Below are 18,716 nucleotides of genomic sequence, written 5' to 3'. Positions count from 1 at the left end.
TTTGGATGTCTTAAGGCCCCCATCCACTAGTCAGATTTGGGCAATTTTCTTCAGATTTCGATGCATCTGACCGTCATATCTGAAGAAAAGTGTCACATTGGATGGCTCTTCAGATCCAATGCTCACTCCCGTGTCAGATATATCTGAACTACAGATCTCTGTGGCTGCCCCAACTTTTTATCTGAAAACAGGTGCACATCGGATTGTTTTTTTTACTTCAGATGTATCTGATCAGATTCATCTGAAGCGTCACTTGACTGGCATCTCCCTAGACACTCCCACCCACCAAGAGGGGGAACAGCGGTAGCAGCAGCATCAGATCAATCACATGTAGCATGTGTGCATCAGATATATCTGATGCGATCTGGCACATGATATATTGCATCAGATATATCTGAAGTGAATGTAATGAAAATTAAAGCCAGGGTCTGATCCGATTCCCGGGACGCTCCCGGGAGAGTTCAAGAGAAATCTGATGCTATCTGCAGTTCAGACAAGTCTGAGTAGTGGATGGCCACCTTTACAGTCTGTAGAAAGCATAACAGGGCTTCCAATGGTGCCAGTGCATTATTTACTCTGGCTAATCCTTGCTAATGTGCAAAGTCAGATTTGTTATTCTTAAATCCAATGGCCCTTTAAGTACCAAAAGAGAAAAAAGCACTTAAGTAGATCACTTGTAATATGTAGTTGTCTAATGAAGAGGTTTACGGTGCTGGCGCATTGGGCTATTGTGCAGGCATTACCCTCTCACAGCAGGCACACGTATTATCTTAGCAGCCACGTTTTCATAAGGAACATTTTCATAAGAGGGCTCCAATATTAAACACAATTGCCCTCCTTTGGGATTATTGTAATGTGAATGAAAGCGTAAGGCAGGTCGGAGTGGTGAATGGTGCGTAGAATGATGAGATCTGTGTCTGAGCACGATTACTCCATGTAGTGGGAGCGCGGTGAAAGACAGAAGTCTCGCACAAATATTGGACACTGTGAACTTTTCTAGGAACTTTGGGAATTTGTGCTGTGCTGCTTCAAGGGTGGAACGACTGCTGCCCTTAGTCCAGTCCCCCTGCCCCCAACCCCCCCAAAAAAAACCCAAAACAAAACTAAAAAAAATCTGTCTATTAAGTCTGCGTAAAAATATACTTGTGACAGGGAAAGATGTTCCAAAAGTATCTGAAGAAAGCTTCTGATTGGATAAATCAATGTCCAACTTCCTGTCTTTGTATATGAGCGCACAATGGGGAGCGTCAGATGGCTCGTGTCGGAGATAATGATTCCGCTACACAATCCTAGGAAGTTCTGTTGTGGAAGTAAAAGTTGAGATTGTTTGTGTGTGTATATATAATTGTTTTTTTTTAAATAACATTTTTTTTACATTTTATTAAAACTTCAACATGTGACAGTACAGTAATTAGTTTCACCATAGCAGTATATCAACTATTTATTTTTACTAACTATTGGCCCTTTAATTAGAAACCTTGTTTTTCCACTTTATATCACTTTGACTTTGCTCACAATGGGACCTGGACCTAGTGTGGGGTCACCAGCTTCTGCCGCTTCTGGCCCATCTGAAGATGAAGCTGTCAAATATTGTGACTCCTCTTATCTGAGAACTAATTATACTTTTTAGTTTGAAACGTGCCCAGAACCTTCTGTCTGAAACTTTTTGATCTCCCAGGCTGAGTGTGAAAAACATGTCGCAGCCCCAGAGAGCATTGATCTCCGAAGGCCAAGGTCTGGTGTGTGTGTGTGTGTGTGTGTGTGTGTGTGTGTGTCCGCTACAGAGCACGGACCTTTTCTCAGGCACAGCTGGGAACCCTCTTATCTGTGTTTATTTCATGGCGTCCCTATTGCTAATCAAAGGTGATGAATGTTCTCGTAGCAGAAGTTGGAATGCTCTGTAATGTCTGTATCCAAAATTTGTTAAAAAAATAAAATAAAATTCAGTATAACAAAGGCATATATATATATATATATATATATATATATATATATACATACATACATACATACATACATACATACATACATACATACATACATATTGAGTATCCCATATCCAAATATTCCAAAATACAGAATTTTTTGAGTGAGATAGTGAAACCTTGGTTTCCCGATGGCTCAATGTACACAAACTTTGTTTAATTCACAAAAATATAAAAAATATTGTATTAAATGACGTTCAGGCTGTGTGTATAAGATGTATATGAAACATAAATGCATTCTGTGCTTAGACTTGGGTCCCATCGCCATAATATCTCATTATGGTATACAATTATTCCAAAATACGGAAAAATCCGATATCCAAAATACTTCTGGTGCCAAGCATTCTGGATAAGGGATACTCAACCTGTATGTGTGTGTGTGTATATATAATATTTTTTTTTTTTTTGCCAGTTACTTCTTACATGATTCAGTTCAGTAAACTAGTCCCCGCGTTGTTCCAGACCTGACACAGGGCGTTTGTGCTTTAATAGGCATTACGTGATAACAGACATGTTGGTCTCTTTGTCATGTCTCCTTCTTTGGTAACCGTTCGCTATATACAGCATAGAGCCATAGTTTTTTTTTTATAACGCTGGATATAATGATCCGTAACAATCGCCACTTTCTCACCAGGGTCCCGATGAAACTAGTATGTGCCAAAGGAAGGGAAAAGTTCCCAGGGCAATTCAGCTTCTTATACATCACATCTTTTTATTACAATTTTTGAAGTCCACAGCAGAATAAGTTCAGTGTTATTAAAATGAGGAATACGGATTTTGGGACTATGGCAGTCACATTCAGAAGTGACCGAGGACTTTGTATATAAGTTATTATTATAGGTTTGTAACTGTGGGAACGTGTGGGCTATTCGTTCCCACGCAGACGTCCATGTTTCAGTATTGCCCAACCAATTTCTTTCTTTCTGTCCTTCCCTCTTTTTCTTTCCCTTTTTTCTACTGTAATTTGATTAGGCCGCATTACATGAACATTGGGTCATCTAGCAAATGTATATAAGAACTAGGTACGCTTTAAGGAGCCAGGCTGTGGGGATGGCGCCCAGGGGCGGTCATGCCTTTTTATGGCTCTGTATGTCCTCTGTGATACCCAATAACCGTTGCTTTGGGTAATGTATCTCCCCACAGCAGACAATATAAGTTTCACATTTGTTGTATGTACAAATGTTTCCAGGGCTTCCTGCTTTGTCTCCTGATCACATTAACCTGCAACGCAAATCCGTTATAAAAGACTACGCCTGGTAAGCGACTGTAGCCAGTGGTGGGCATAGGTCCTGTTCACTAAACCCAGTCCTGCTAATTAACACTTTGCATCAAGATAATTAGCATGCCATTTTGAAGGGTCCATAGTTAGAGGGCAACCAGTATGATAGGAAAGCATTGGAGTTATTGAGCCTTTGTTACCGTCTGTGGTTGAGATGATACGTGAAGGCGCAATTTTTTATTTTTATTTTGTCTTTTCCTTCCGCTACTTGGGACAACTTGAAACTGATTATTTTAGGGCAGGTTCAATATCCGGTCTGCCACCAACTTGTTGTATGACACTTGTGGTTCACTTGCGAGATTATATTGCATTACAAGTTTTGTTGTTGTTTTATTTTGCCATGATTTTTATCAACCTTTTTTCTAAAACAGGACTGAATGCGACCAGTTGTGTGTCTTTGTGTGCCTCTTTTGCGATAAACATTTTCTTATAGGCTCAGCCGCCAGCTACACAGTATTGTTGAAGCACAGTAAATTGATAGTGATTTAGTGTGTTGATTTTTGACCGCTTAGAACGGTGATGGTCAACATGCGGCCCCATCTCCTTCTGGTCTTACGCTCAGGTTTCTTTGTTAAACTTTATGTAAAGTGCCTGATAATATGCAACTACAGATAGGTGGCTTTCTTTGATTAAATGTATTGTTTTAATTTTTTACTGAGTTGAAAGGTGAGGGGCGGCCATTTTGAGGGCTGTATCGGAATAAACCAACAGATTCAAAATGAACGTTAGTAGGAGAAGGCATAATCCATTGTTCTCTCACAGCAACCGCTCTACATTCTTCAGTAACGTTGCTCCTGACAGTGGGCATAGTTGATTAAAGTCACCTTAGATAGCCTTGGGCAAATGGCTGGGATTTGCAGTTCCACAGCCACCAGTTCCCTATCTAACTGCTTATTTACATCTTGCGAAGCGTCTTATTGAAGCATAAATGGCTCTGCCTGTGCCTCAGATGCAACCTGTTCCCGGCATCGAATCACTTGCTGCGATTTTTGCGCAGATATGGGAAGCCACTTAGTTCAGTAGCCAGTAGCGATCAGATCTTAGTTCACTTAGTGACGGTGTACATACCCCCCCATGATTTATTCATGCTAAAACTTTACATTTGTAAAAAAATAAAGCTGCAATATTTTAGTTCCTACCATGTGTGCTTAAAAATTAATAACCCTTTTGAATAATGTGCCCAATTACTGTCAATTATTAATGTCTTGGTCCTTGGTTAAAATCTGGTTCTAGAATTTTTTTTCCCCCCCTTTTTCCTTCCTGAAGCCGCCTGGATTTAATGAGATCTATTGTAGGAAGTAAAGGAATTTCAGTCTGGAAATTGTAGATTATTGAATGGCTCTAATATCTGAAAGATGTTCTTGGAATATAATGTTCCCCTGGTCCAGTATAGGACAGTTTAAATCCAACTTTAAGCAACTTTTTATGGATTTGAAGAAGTTTATTATGTCCCTGATGAAAGTATTTGTGTGATAGCTACAACAACATTTTTATACTATGTCCATATAGTGTTCACGTGTGTGTGTGTGTGTGTGTATATATATATATATATATATATATGTGTATATATATATATATATATATATATATATATATGTGTATATATATATATATATATATATATATATATATATGTGTGTATATATATATATATATATATATATATATATATATATATATATTTATATATATATATATTTATATTTATGTGTGTGTAAAATATATTATACACACACATACATAAAGGGGTCAATTCTATTCGGCAACTTAAGAATAGCGCCGGGAATTAGCTCCCGCCGCTATTCAATTCAGTTCCAGTTAAGTCGGCGATGTCCCGTTCTCGCCGACTAAACAGGTTGAATTGTCGGGAGAACGGGCATTCTCCGACTTAACTCCCCGGCGCGAGGCAGCACTTTTGTCGGGTTTCTTCTCTCATCCTCCGGGGATGAGAGAAGAATTCCCGACCATTGCGGGTCACTAGCAGCTGAATTGAATAGCGTCGGGAGCTAATTTCCGGCGCTATTCTTAAGTTGCCGAATAGAATTGACCCCAAAGTGTGTCCGATTATAATGTGTGTGTGTGTGTGGAAGGTGGAATATATCCAGGAGAAGCCTATTTGGATGTCCTTATGGTTTCTATTAAGCTAAGGTGATTACCCTGTCACTAGCAGAACGTATATTTCTGTATTGTCACAGTAACCATTTTCGGAGCGGTCCTGAAATGGATACAGGTTTCATAAATTCTTTATTATGTTGGATGTAAACTTGTGGCTCTCATCCCAGCTTCCTCCCAATCATAGCTATGTTTATTAATATTATTTTTTTTCTCTTTCTTTTGTCTCCAAACGGTTTGCGTATGGAGATCCTCCACAGCGCGCCTGCCAAGTGGTATTAAAAGGTTTTATTATTACTGGAAATTCTGTAGTTTGTGGTTGGGGGAGAGAAATAATGGTAAGGTATTCGCCATGAGAAGGCTGCTTTGTAGTAAATAAAATACAAGTAATTAAAGCATGATTGCTTTAGCACTTGGACTATTGCCCCTTGTGACTGAAATAAAGCGGCCAAAGGACAACAGCCTGTAAGTAGGGGGATACTCTTCCATATGAACAATAGATTATCCATGTACATAGGGGGTAATTCCAAGTTGATCGCAGCAGGAAATTTTTTAGCAGTTGGGCAAAACCATGTGCACTGCAGGTGGGGCAGATATAACATGTGCAGAGAGAGTTAGATTTGGGTGGGTTATTTTGTTTCTGTGCAGGGTAAATACTGGCTGCTTTATTTTTATACTGCAATTTAGATTGCAGATTGAACTCACCCCACCCAAATCTAACTCTCTCTGCACATGTTATATCTGCCCCCCCTGCAGTGCACATGGTTTTGCCCAACTGCTAAAAAATTTCCTGCTGCAATCAACTTGGAATTACCCCCATAGTTTCCTGTCAGGGCTGAAGCATGGAGACTTCTTTTTGGCTCCTTAAACTGCGCAGCTCGCTTACACATGGGGCGGATGTCCAGATTTTAGGGTAAGGCGTCTATCAATTGAAAAGGAACCACAACCTTTCTGAAACACAGGGGTACATTTACTAAGCAGTGATAAGAGCGGAGAAGTGAGCCAGTGGAGAAGTTGCCCATGGCAACCAATCAGCACTGAAGTAACATCTATAATTTGCATACTATAAAATGATACAGAGCTGCTGCTTGGTTGATGGGGAAATGTCTCCATTGGCTCACTTCTCCGCTCTTATCACTGCTTAGTAAATGTACCCCACAGTCCCTTAATGTTTATATCACGTTAATAGGGTGCATTTAGATATCGGCCGTAGATTACAGAGTGATGAAGGTGGTATATATGATGATAATAATGAATGACCATGTAAATGTTAGAGCGACACCGTGCCTTTTTTAAACTGCAGTTTTTTTAATCAAATTTGTACAGCCCCCCCCCCATGTTATTTTCAAAATGTGTTCTGAATGACTGCTTACGACCCCAGACTTGTATGTAAGTTATTCCTCGCGTTGTTTAATAACTGCGCTCCTTACATAACGAATGTAAAACAGGCCGCTCGTTGATAAACATGTCAGATGCAAATTTGTGTATAGGCCGCAGATCGCTGTCCTGCAAGTAAACGTTCGCTCCAAGATTCAAAATGTGTAAGTTGGAATATAAAACGCTTATTAATGTTCCCAGATGTGGCACTTTAGTCCCATAGAATGATTGTTTTCTAGCAGCGGGAGAGTTATTAAGAACGCGTTGTGTGAAATTGTGTGTGCGTAAGCGTCTGGCTAAATTGCAAACTGCTACCCCAGTAATGGACTATGGGGCGTAGTGAGGTGGCCTCGTGTCCCTCATGTTGGCGTCATTGGATTCTCGGTTCCATTATCTAGTGGGTTATCAACTGTGGGTAGACACCCCTCCCTCTCCCTCTCCCTCTCTCTCTCTCTCTCTCTCTCTCTCTCTCTCTCTCTCTCTCTCTCTCTCTCTCTCTCCCTCTCTCTCTCTCTCTCTCTCTCTCTCTCTCTCTCTCTCTCTCTCTCTCTCTCTCTCTCTCTCTCTCTCTCTCTGGAGGTGCGTTCAGTTACATTGTGACTCTTGTTGAATTAAAGGCTTGTAATTTGCGTGGCTAGTAATGGGGCGAAGCGATATGTAACGCGGCTGTATTCTCTCTGAGAACTTTGTTACTTTCTGATTGCATGTAGCTGCCATTGGAATAGTGATTTTATGGGACAACAGTAGCAGAGACAGACTTTCATCTGTGTGTTGCGACCAAGGAAATATGAGTACGTGTACATAGACACACGCTGGCGTTTAGTTTTTACCTTATTTTCCTTTTTTTTTTTTTTATGTGATTACCTTTTTTTTTTTTTTTTTTTCACGTCACAGATAAGGGTGGGAATGTATATTTCCTGCTGCTTTAATTTCTCCTCTGGAGTTACGTGAAAATAATGGTTCCTTGTAAACCATCAACCTTTTCCCATCATATCCATACGGACTTGGCCTTCCTACATGAAATGGTGGCCAGTGGTACCTAGAACACATGGATTTTTTTTGCTGTTCGATAATAACCGTAAGTCTGTCTTGTGTCCGAGTTACAGCGGGGCGAGGGACGGCCATTGTTTTATACTACTAGACCGCTTGCGGAGTCCGTCACCACCATGTCATTTGCATAAGGCCACTATTGAAGCCCTTATTGTTAGGGGGAATTCTCTAAGAACTATTATTATTATTACCAGTTATTTATATAGCGCACACATATTCCGCAGCGCTGTACAGAGAATATTTGGCCATTCACATCAGTCCCTGCCCCAGTGGAGCTTACAATCTACCATCATGAGAAAACTATTCTACCTCCCAGCTGCCCCAGTTTGCGTGTTGTGTCCCAGGAAAGTTATGTGGCTTCTGCCCCTCACTGCTGCTCTTGTAGAGCTACTGTGCATGGGTACACAATGATCTGCTATTGGGACGGGTCCTCGTGAACATTGCCTGCAAATTGGCTGCCCCCCTCTGGCCACAGTGCACAAACAGCTGTTTCCCCAATTCCCAAAGTAAGCAACGTACAGCTGCAGAATATTCACTCGCACAGGGGACAGAAGAGCTGGCTGTGTGGAGGCTGGGAGCACGGCTACGCTCAATGTCTGCGCTGCGAGAACTCCATCGGCGTATTCCGTGTATGTCCGTAGTATCCTGTGTGGCTGGATCTGGTCTGTGTCACTGGTTATAGAAGTACTGAAACAAAGTGGAAAGATTATACCGTGTATACTTCAGACTTATCACGGTTACAGTGATCCAGTCGTGTTTGCAGTGCAGTTAATAAATAGCGCCAGGTTACACTGCGCACCAAGTGCAAAAATATGTGGTGAAAACCCATAAACCCCGAATAGCTGGAAACCTTTCACACCTCTTTTATACCCGTGACTTAGCTCCTGTGCCGCCGCGGGCCCTGCGTTTTTTCCATGGAAGCGGTTACTGTCGGTGTGTCTCCAGCATCTCACTGTCTGTAATAACTCATTGGGGTCAATTCTATTCGGCAACTAAAGAATAGCGCCGGGAATTAGCTCCCGACGCTATTCAATTCTGCTACTAGTTGCCCGCAATTGTCGGGAATTCTTCTCTCATCCCCGGGGGATGAGAGAATAAACCCGACAAAAGTGCTGCCTCGCGGCCGGCGCGAGGCTGATTCTGTCGGGAATCAGCCTCGCGCCGGGTAGTTAAGTCGGAGAATGCCCGTTCTCCCGACAAAACTACCTGTTAAGTCGGCGAGAACGGGACATCGCCGACTTAACTTTAGCTGAATTGAATAGCGTCGGGAGCTAATTCCCGGCGCTATTCTTTAGTTGCCGAATAGAATTGACCCCATTGGCTGCTTTGTCCCCAATACAACCACCCGGCCGTTGCTGCAGATGTTGCTGGTTTATCTTAAGTTTTAGTCCCCACATAAAATTGGCAGACGTCATTCCCTGTCCCTGCAGCGCTACGTCCCTGCTTGTTGGGAGTGACACGAAACACTGAGACGCTATGTGTCGTTTAATCTGTTCTGCGTGACATCCTACGTTCCTGTATAATCAGCCGTGGGGAAGCGGAGCAAGGTGAAGGCTGAGAACCTCTCTCCTGGGCTTTTCGTGAATAGATCTGCCAATCTGTACACATTATCAATGTGCCCTTGTGTATTGAGCAGTGCTGGGGGAGCAATAGCAAGCTGAAAGGAGAGATCTATTGAAAACAGCTGGAGGCTTCCCACCGCTCCGGCCTCCATTGCTTTTCATACATGCAATACTTATCTTAGACTATAAAACCCCCCAAACTCCTTTCTCTCACTTTTTGTGAACAGTATATTTATATTTTTCTGTATGTGGTCGATGCTTTCCCTTTGCGTGCGATAGCGCTGAGCCCGTGGGCTGCCATTATCCCGCTCCCTGCAATCTGCATTGTTCTCCGTCTTCTTTCTTGCTCCTTGTTGATATTGATGACCCAGTATGACACATCTTAAGTCATTATTATTTCATTTAGTGGCTGTATGTATAGACCAAGTGGGAATCTGACTATCGATCCGCTGAATGGCTTGTAACATTGATTTATGAGTCAAGGATTTTGTGTGCTGAGCCAAACTCAGTGGAGATTGCATCTTATGCGCCATTGATTTAGTTTCAGGTTTCACTTGGCGGTAATTAGACTATGATCTCACAGATGTTAACATTAAATTCAGTTTCTGCACAAAACAGGCTCGCAAATGGTTCCAAAATTTCCCACAGTGGATTTACACGGAGGAGCCGCTCCCAGCGCCGTATCCGAGGAGCTTGCGTCACAGAGTGTTCTAGTTACCGGTCCATCTGCTGCTCGGCCGGTCGACTTCGGTTCCAAAACGGGTGGAGCTAGGACCATAGGTAGAATGAGAACGCTTACAGCAGTGCAGAGTATTTTTGCTGATGCGCTCGTTGACCGTGTGGGCTCCGGTGAACCTGGTGCCTGGATTTCAGTTCTGGGAATCGGGGCATGGGATCATTGTAGTGACTGTATACGTCACACCCTGACGGGCAGCACAGAGCAGCGGCGTTTGTCTGCTGAAAACAAATTGCTGCTGAAGATTGCGGTGTCAGACTATTATATGAAGTGAAGTTCGTGCATCCAAACTGTTAATATGACTTGAAAGTGCTTCTATGTGCAACATTGGCTTCAGGTTTGAGGTCATCCGCACGTCACACTAACAAGATTGTGAGCGCCGGTGCTTCATGTGCAAACAGGATTAGTCTGAGGCCGGGGTATTCATTCCTCCTCCTTTATATAGTCTGGTCTTCTTGTTTTAACTTGGGAAGTTCTGAAAATCATATCAGTAGGTAATAAAAACAATAAACCCTTCCTGTGTTCTGTGCGCGGTCCTGGACATTTGTTCCCGAGCGGCAGACCCATCTAAGCAGCGCTGCTTTTGTGCGTCTTTCATCTTCAAAGCATTTGTCCCAAAATGCAAAATGGTGTCGGTAACCTTCTGCAGGAAATTAGGGTCCTGTAACCTGTATTCCCCCATGTTACTTCCCGTATCCCCGGTGCTCGCAGACAGGACGCGCGTCTTCATCGATTACTCATGTTAGTTTTTTAAATAATAAGTTTTATTTTATTTTTTTGTCGCTGATGTTCTCCCTGTCTGTACAGTGCGGGATATTTGGGGAGTTCTGGAACGAGCTGTGTTTCTTGCACGTCTCCTAGATGCAGCTGTAAAATGCCTCGGAGCCTGCCTGTGGTGTCCAAAGATATTAGCATATTTAACATGATTCTCAGCAGGGCACTAAGATATAACCGTTGTAATTGACTTACAGAATCTCTCCCATTTCCTTCTCCCTCAGACTCCGCTCTGGCGATGTCTTGTTAGTGCACGATCACCAATACATGATCCACAGAAGACATAAATCATTAATAAATTCTGCATTAACATAATGCAGTTTAAAGGCAGGAGCGGGAAGTACAGGAGCGGCCACTTATCACTAAGTTATGCAAGCGCACGTGAGAATGGCGGCTGCTTGTTGTCTTACCCCAGGAAGGAGGTCTCGTTCTGTGGATCTTACGTTAATTAATAGCTATATATCAGGGAGAACCTGAGATCCGTGACCCCCGGACGGGCGACTTCTGCGCTGGTGCTCTGAGATGTTTTGCCTTATTTCTTGGGCATGATTTACTGCGTGGGAATATACTGTAACGCAGGATAAGGGTATATAGCCGTGTTATGGGTCAGAGGAAGTGTGGAACCTGACAAGACGACGAGACCCGGCTAATGAATACTTCATCAGCTTATCGTATCATTCAATTATTTAGAAAACAAACCAAAAGAAAACTCCCAACTGTATGGCAGATTAATTATCTACACTTGTTAATAATGGATATATAATCCTCAAAGAAAATGTACGTTAAGGTCATTCTGTCATTGACTTCCACCAAAAATGTTACCACCTTATAATTCTTGTATAATCATTTATTTGTTACACAACGAGCGTACCCTGCTGCTGCTTACTACCCATTTGTATTAAAAAAAAAATAAAAAAAAAATAAATAAAAATAAATATATATATATATATATATATATATATATATATATATATATATATATATTTTATTTTTTATTTTTAAAGACTAGTTGTTAGGCGCTGTATCCTCTTATAGATGAATGATTGAGTGGCTGATGTTTTAGACGCCTCTCCTGTTTGTTTGGTTTGTAGTTTGATTCGGAGGCGCTGCAGCAGCTGAATCAATAGATGGGACGCAGAAGTGAATATTGATTGTACCCGTGTGACCGGGGTACGCAGAAGGTGTTAATGTGTATAGTAGAGTGAAGACTTACATAGACGTGTCCTCCTAGACTGCTAACATGGAACATATGTGCTATTCTTTATCATGTTTTCAGTGGTTCCTCTTTACATTATCGCCACCAAAGAGAAATCTGCTTTTAATTATCTTGTCTATGTCGGTCCATATGAAAAACCTGTCTACACATCCTCCAAATGTTTTCTTCACGTCTCCCTTTTCCTCTGAAGCTATTCATCACCTGAGCCTGAATTGTTCATTTTATGTGTGTGTGTGTGTGTGTGTGTGTGTGTGTGTGTATATATATATATATATATATATATATATATATATAATGTATATGTATATGTGTGTTGTGTTTATATGGCCGAGTTGCTTTTGCAGTTTTCTGGTCGGCTCTCCTGTTAAAGTGACCACTTTGTGCACATTGTGGTGAGGCAGCCATTTTGTGTGCTGAACCAATGTTTCAAGTTCAGCCCAGTGATTCACTAGAAACCATTAAAGTCAGCCATTTTGTGGTCTGAACCTATTTTATCAGTTTACTAGTAAGCAGTGCCATCACAAAGTCGGATATTTTGTGGGCCAGGCTGAGATTTGTGAGAATGTGCTCTATTGGGTTTGTTCGGTTTTGTGCAATGTCCGCCAGCCGGACGTCCTCATGATGTCTGGCTGTGTGTGTTATTGTTTATATGCGGTGGTCAATTTTTTTGTTTACTTCATATGCACCTCCTTTGGAGCATGAGGAAAAATGAGCGAGCTTATTGATTGCAAAGTGCATTTGCGCTACTATTCTAGTGGTTGGGTGCTGTCGCCGGCATTTATATGCGATGACCATGACGGTTTGCCCCCCACACATGCGAGGACGGGTTATTTGATTTGACCTCATTGGCTGAGCTCTCAGGAGAATTTGCTGAGTCCACAAAATGGCTACCTCTACTGTGCAGGGACCTCAAATATACTTTACATTTCTAGTTGGAGACTGTTCTAAGAATCCTGATATCTGTCTGGGCTGTTTGATCTATAAACAGACGGAGACATAACTGGAACTTTATATGTGTATCATTTAGTACATGTGAATATTCTATTTTCAGTGGTGCTAGAAATGTTTTCCGTCATTACAGGCAGAACCATTACAGAGAGGCGAGTTCCAGTAACTTGTTGGGTCGGCCTTAGATATACTGGTGTACAGCAGTGATGCATTACCTGGCTTCTTCTATGTCAGCATTATAGGATCTCTCATAGTCCTCTTACTGAACGAGGATTCTCCTGATGATACGATCTTTCTGGTGAAAAGCCTTTGCTATGAATGAGCATTGCGGTGTCCGTGCTTCATCTGGGTGTTTGGAGGGCGGAGTGTCTGTAACTTCCAATTATAGATATACACCTGATCAGTAAGGGGCACATTAATGGGAAATCCTGACAAGGGGTGCAAATTAGCAACCGTGCCATGACGCAGAGGGACACAAATCTAAATGATTATTTTTGCATGTAGTGCACAAATACTGCAACAGTTTATTTTATACTGCGATCTAACATTGATCTAGGCTGCGACATGCTACCACCTATAGTCTGGGATTTGGTACCGAAAACCTAATCTCTTTCTATATTTTATTTTACGGTTCTTACCAAAAAATGTTCCAATCTGTTTGTTTGTCTAAGGTATAACCGTTCCTTCAGTGGTTCTATTCCGTTATTACGCCCTAAGATGCAGTATTTGCCCGACGTCATAGCAAACAGTATTTGTTTTGTAGGATGGTTATAAAGGTGTTAATGGTGATTGATTAGAACGCCCGTGTTCCGAGTGTAGGTTTTGTCCATTTATTGCTCCATTTTGTTCCAACCTTTAGTCCGCCTCCCTTGAATCGTACCGTGTTGCCGTCTGAGCTCTTAGGAAATGGCTTTACTTTGACATGTTTGAAGCCTCTTAGGAACTTGTGGAATTTTATTGAAGCTTTTAGAGTTATTTAAGCATTATTCTTGCTATTGTCTGAGACAGCGGCATAATGTGTGACTGTAGCATTACCCTGGGGCTGGAATATCCTGTTTTGCTGAATATTAACATTTTTGCATTGTGACTCAAGACACTTACCGGGTCACTTAAAGTGTAACAATAATGACTTAACGCGCACTTGTCTGGACTGGATAGGTAGTCCAGCTGACCTGTAAGTGCCTACACTGCTGAGATATATGTATTAAAATACCTGTTTGAAGCATTGTGACATCTATGAAGTCACAAATTCCCATTGATACTATAGGCTGCATAGGCTTGGCGCACAAAATGGCTGCCGTGACCGCGCACTGCAAAGCTGTCACTTTCCTCCTAACAAGTTTACAGGCTAAATGTATTGGTTCATCTTACAAAATGGCTGCCACTTTTCATAAGGCGTAATAGTAGCCCCTGCAAACCCCCCCCCTTATTTCTTTCTTATTTTCTTGCCATTGAATAACTATTGTTTGTCTTCTTTTCAGGTATGAAGATGAATGATGTCTCCCGCTCTCCTCAGTGAAGTTGTGTTGTTTGACTGGATTCATTAAGGAATACAAAGAAATCGTTGCGAGGGATCAATAATGGTGGCTCCTGGCAGCAGAATGCAAACCCATTGGTTGTTTTTTCTTATCGCCATCTTGCAGTGTACAGAAGGTAAGTGTCTTTGTCCTGAATTGACAGCTGGGCCGTTAATAGTTGTAGTCGCTATGATCCATAAATGATGTAAGCCGTGGCCCGCAGCCCCTCATCCATATTACATATGCCCCTCTCCACGCCCGCTCCTCCCTCTGGTATCGCAGAATATTCAAGTGCTGATTGGATCTTGGCGGTGTGGGGTTATACGTCTGTAGCCCCTGTGCAATAGTGAGAAATGAGGGCTCAGTATTTAGGCGTTGGCTGCCTAACGCTTTACGCAGTTACAATCCTGATTCTGGCCCTGCTGTTTGTTTCTTATGAAACACGTTTGGCAATGGTCGCCTAAACTAGTTTGTAAGCTCTGTTGGCGAGAAAGACGGGGCCTGTAAAGCTATCCACTATAGAACCATGAGTACGGTCGTCCTGGAGGGCCGTCTCATCCATTCTCAGCATTGCAATCTGCATTACCACGTTGCAAGCAGCGCCTGTGACCCGAATGTTGTATATTGGGTGCTCTCGTCCCCCATTCCGTGTTTGCTGCAGTATCCACTACCGTAAGCTGCAGGGCGGCATATTGTGGCTGTGCTTCTGCAGTGTGAGGTCATGGGGGCAGATTTTACATCTATGCTGGCCTGTGTTCAATGCTTGTTTACTCTGTGTCCTGATGGTGTGCGGAGGGTGAACGCTGGTAATGTTTCAGCATCGGTGTGTATGGGTGCTGCTTTGTATCATATATTTATCTACAGAACACACTTCTGACAGCTCCATTATAAAGGAGTAACTGCTGTGTGATGAGTGGGGATCTGTGTGGAAGCTCGGAGAGTTGTGTTGGATGCACCGTGCAGGCCTTCATCCGCGCTGCCGTTACATTTTATTTAATGCATTCATTTTAGCGTTACTACTGAAAACGATGTTAAGCGCAGACTTGGTCTCTCACTTCCCGGAATTTACACCTGAGATTAAGCCGGGTACACACTGGTCGATGCTGAAATGCCGGCGATGAACGACTATGGGGTATATTCAGTTAAAGTCGAAACCTGCTGCCTTGTTGGAAAGACGTCGGGTTTCGACATTTTTCAGGTCGGAAGGGGTTGCGACCTATTAAATCCCACCCAGATTTTTTCCGACAAGTCGGGCCGAATAGCCGCCGATCTGCGTGCTTCTGTCGGAAACGGGACCAAATTAGACCGTTTTTGGTCCCGTTTCCGACCATCTCAATCTGACTTTAAAACAAGTCGTATTGAGGAGATGAAACGGGGGAGCGGGCGGCGGGCTATAGGGACAAGTACCTCTATAGCAGGGCACCCCCCCCCCCCCCCCCCCCCGGCCAGGCTCCTTACTCCCGGCGGCGCTCCCTGGCCACGACTGACGGCGCTCCCTATATCAGGAGCGTTCATCGTTCACCAATATTACCCCCATACACACTGGACAATATAAGCCTAAAAATAAATGATAACGTTGTTATTGTTTATTTTTTAGCTGAAATTGCCCAGTGTGTACCCGTCTTAAATTAGATTATTACTTTATGTCTCTAATCCCATTTCCCCACACGTCAGAGTTTTTCTAGTGTTCAGTAACAGTGGGAGCGCACCTAAACATAAGGATTAGCGGTGCCTTCACACTACAGGACTACTGCACCCCTACAGCCATCCAAAGTGTGGCGTCAATGATCCGTCCTACGCACGCCTTTCCTTACATCTATTGTCTATCCACAGGGTGTCATAGTCCTATCCCTGGTTCCCGGCCGATGGGTAGCCTGCCGTATGGCGGGCATCGAGGCTACTCACAAAATGGCTTCCATCCGTGCACTTTCATACAAAACTATTTCATTCTCTTATTTATTTGCAGTCATCTGCCCACAGGGGTAATAGGGATCTATTTACTAAACCCTGGATGGAGATAAAGTAGCTGGAGATAAAGTACCAGTCAATCAGCTTCTAACTGTCATTTTTCAAACAGTCTGTAGCATGGCAGTTAGGAGCTGATTGGCTGGTAATTCATCCAAGGCTTGGTAAATGGACCACAAAGTTCTCTTCAGATATACTTATTTAATTCTGCCTCCATGGAAAAACATCACCTTATATCTATATAATAATCATAGAGCAGCAGACCCATAAGCCTAGGGCCCCGGTGTCAGACTCCCCTTTCCTGCGGTTACCGGCAGCGGTTATTACAGCAGCGTATAGTGGTTGCAGGCTGCGTGCTCTTGGTTGTAGGGGAGTCTGAGACAAAGGCCTTTGCGTGGAGTAACACATGGCGCTGTGCGGGTGGCATGTGTTTTCTGCAATCATATATTCACGTCCGTCAGTCGGTTGTTTGTTTACACGAGTAAAACAAATTATATAATTTGTTGCTGTGGGTTATAGCACATTGGCTCTATCTGCACCGTGTTATTACATAAACCTTTCGGTTTGTCAGTAGGTTCCGTAGTGTTGGGTTCAGATTTCTAACCAGTTGCAGCCAAATTTTTAGCATTGAAAAATATTTAAGGTTTTAGACACATGATACCATCAAAATATAAATACAGAGTACGCGAGCGTTTGCTGTGTGGTTTCCGCTCCGATCGCGCAATTTGTTGGCAAGTTCTCTGTAAACAGTTTGAAAATGAAACCCTTAAGTGGCAGGGGGAAAAAAGTCCTATTAAACACACATTAAAGGGCAGTGAATGTGCGGCGGCGTTTTATTAAAGAGATAATTTGAGAGGTGGCCACGCGTTTCTCTGCACAAAAAACGTTTACTTCTCCGTAATCTCCTTGCAGTGTCCCGGAAAGGGTAAAGTGCGGTTCAGCCGTGTTAAGTGAGTGCCAATTAACCTTCAGCAAATAAATAGTGCTCGTACAGGAGCTTGATTCATGTGAAAAGTCCATTTATTTCCCAAGGGCACAAAATCTGTTTTTGAAAAATGGATGCAAATAAAAATAAGGTTAAAGGGTGCAAGCGGAGATTTCAGGTAACGAGCGGTGCAAGTGAATAGAAGGTTTCGGCTCCACAGCAGGTAGAGGAATTGACTTAAATTGTCTGTACAGTGGTGGGAATTACAGCCAAATATTTATTACCATTGTCTTATATAATTCACAGTTATACCACATATAATGTTGTGACCAGTACAGGGGGACGCAGGTGACCTTTAAGGTCTTGTCTGGTTTTAGTTGTTTATAGGATTTCAGTACATTGGGGTTGATTCAATTCTCCGACAGTTGAATAGTGCCGGGAATTGGCTCCCGTCGCTATTCAATTCAGCTCATGTTAAGTCGGCGAATGCCTGTTCTCCCGGACTTAACCGGTTGATTTGTCGGGAGAACGGGCATTCTCCGACTTAACACCCCGGCGCAATGCTGATTCCCGACAGAATCAGCCTCGCAGCAGCACTTTTGTCGGATTTCCTCTAGCATCCCACGGGTGTGAGAGTAGAATTCCCGACAATTGAGTGTCATTTGGCGCTGTATTGAATAGCACCGGAAGCTAATTCCTGGCGCTATTCAACTGTCGGAGAATTGAATCGATCCCATTGTGGCAGTATTTCATATGACTTGATGAGGGGTGGGCTCTATATCTGATTTGAAAAATATATTTATAATATATTATTTTATATAATAATTATATATTAACAAGAGAGAGTAGAAATGATATGATTGTTTTTCTGTGTGAGCCCCGCTACTAATGACTGGAAATTTTATATATTTTTTCATGTGTTCTCCAAATTGTCCAAAAACCCTCTTATCTGGAAAACACGGAGACTCGCATGCCTGAATATGAACTTGTGTGTGTATATTATACTTCCTTTTTAAAAATGCGTATTCAGCAATTAATACCATGAGTTGACCCGGCCTAATTTTTAGTAAGAGCGATGTGGGTTGCTTGCTGCTAGAAAATACCCCATTTATAATCGGAGCCAGGGGCAAGTGCACCGGACAGATCCTTATTTTTCCAACGTTTCGTTTGAGTAAAACCTGAAAGCTCTCCGTGTTATTGTAACGCTGTGAAGCAGGGGTGAGGCGCAGGTTTCATTTGAGCGGTGTATAAAATATCTAGGTAAAGCATA

General features: G+C 42.6%; 1 protein-coding gene across 29 annotated transcripts in view; it reads left to right on the top strand.

The window, feature by feature from the left end:
* ADGRL2 (adhesion G protein-coupled receptor L2) overlaps positions 1-18,716 on the top strand; it is a 198,739-nt gene that overhangs the window by 12,816 nt on the left and 167,207 nt on the right. For 28 of the 29 annotated variants that reach the window (XM_063939006.1, XM_063938985.1, XM_063938992.1 and 25 more), the window contains exon 2: positions 14,521-14,692. In XM_063939006.1, the coding sequence (XP_063795076.1) occupies positions 14,620-14,692 (73 nt within the window). In that variant the 5' untranslated portion in view covers positions 14,521-14,619. Of the gene's footprint in view, positions 1-6,267; positions 6,290-14,520; positions 14,693-18,716 lie in introns of those variants that run through there. The other variant, XM_063938982.1, reaches the window with a different exon arrangement.

The sequence above is a fragment of the Pseudophryne corroboree genome, chromosome 9, assembly GCF_028390025.1.
Source record: "Pseudophryne corroboree isolate aPseCor3 chromosome 9, aPseCor3.hap2, whole genome shotgun sequence".
NCBI classification, from domain to species: domain Eukaryota; kingdom Metazoa; phylum Chordata; class Amphibia; order Anura; family Myobatrachidae; genus Pseudophryne; species Pseudophryne corroboree.
The sequence above is the reverse complement of the archived record's forward strand: the minus strand, read 5'-3'. Positions and strand labels throughout refer to the sequence as shown.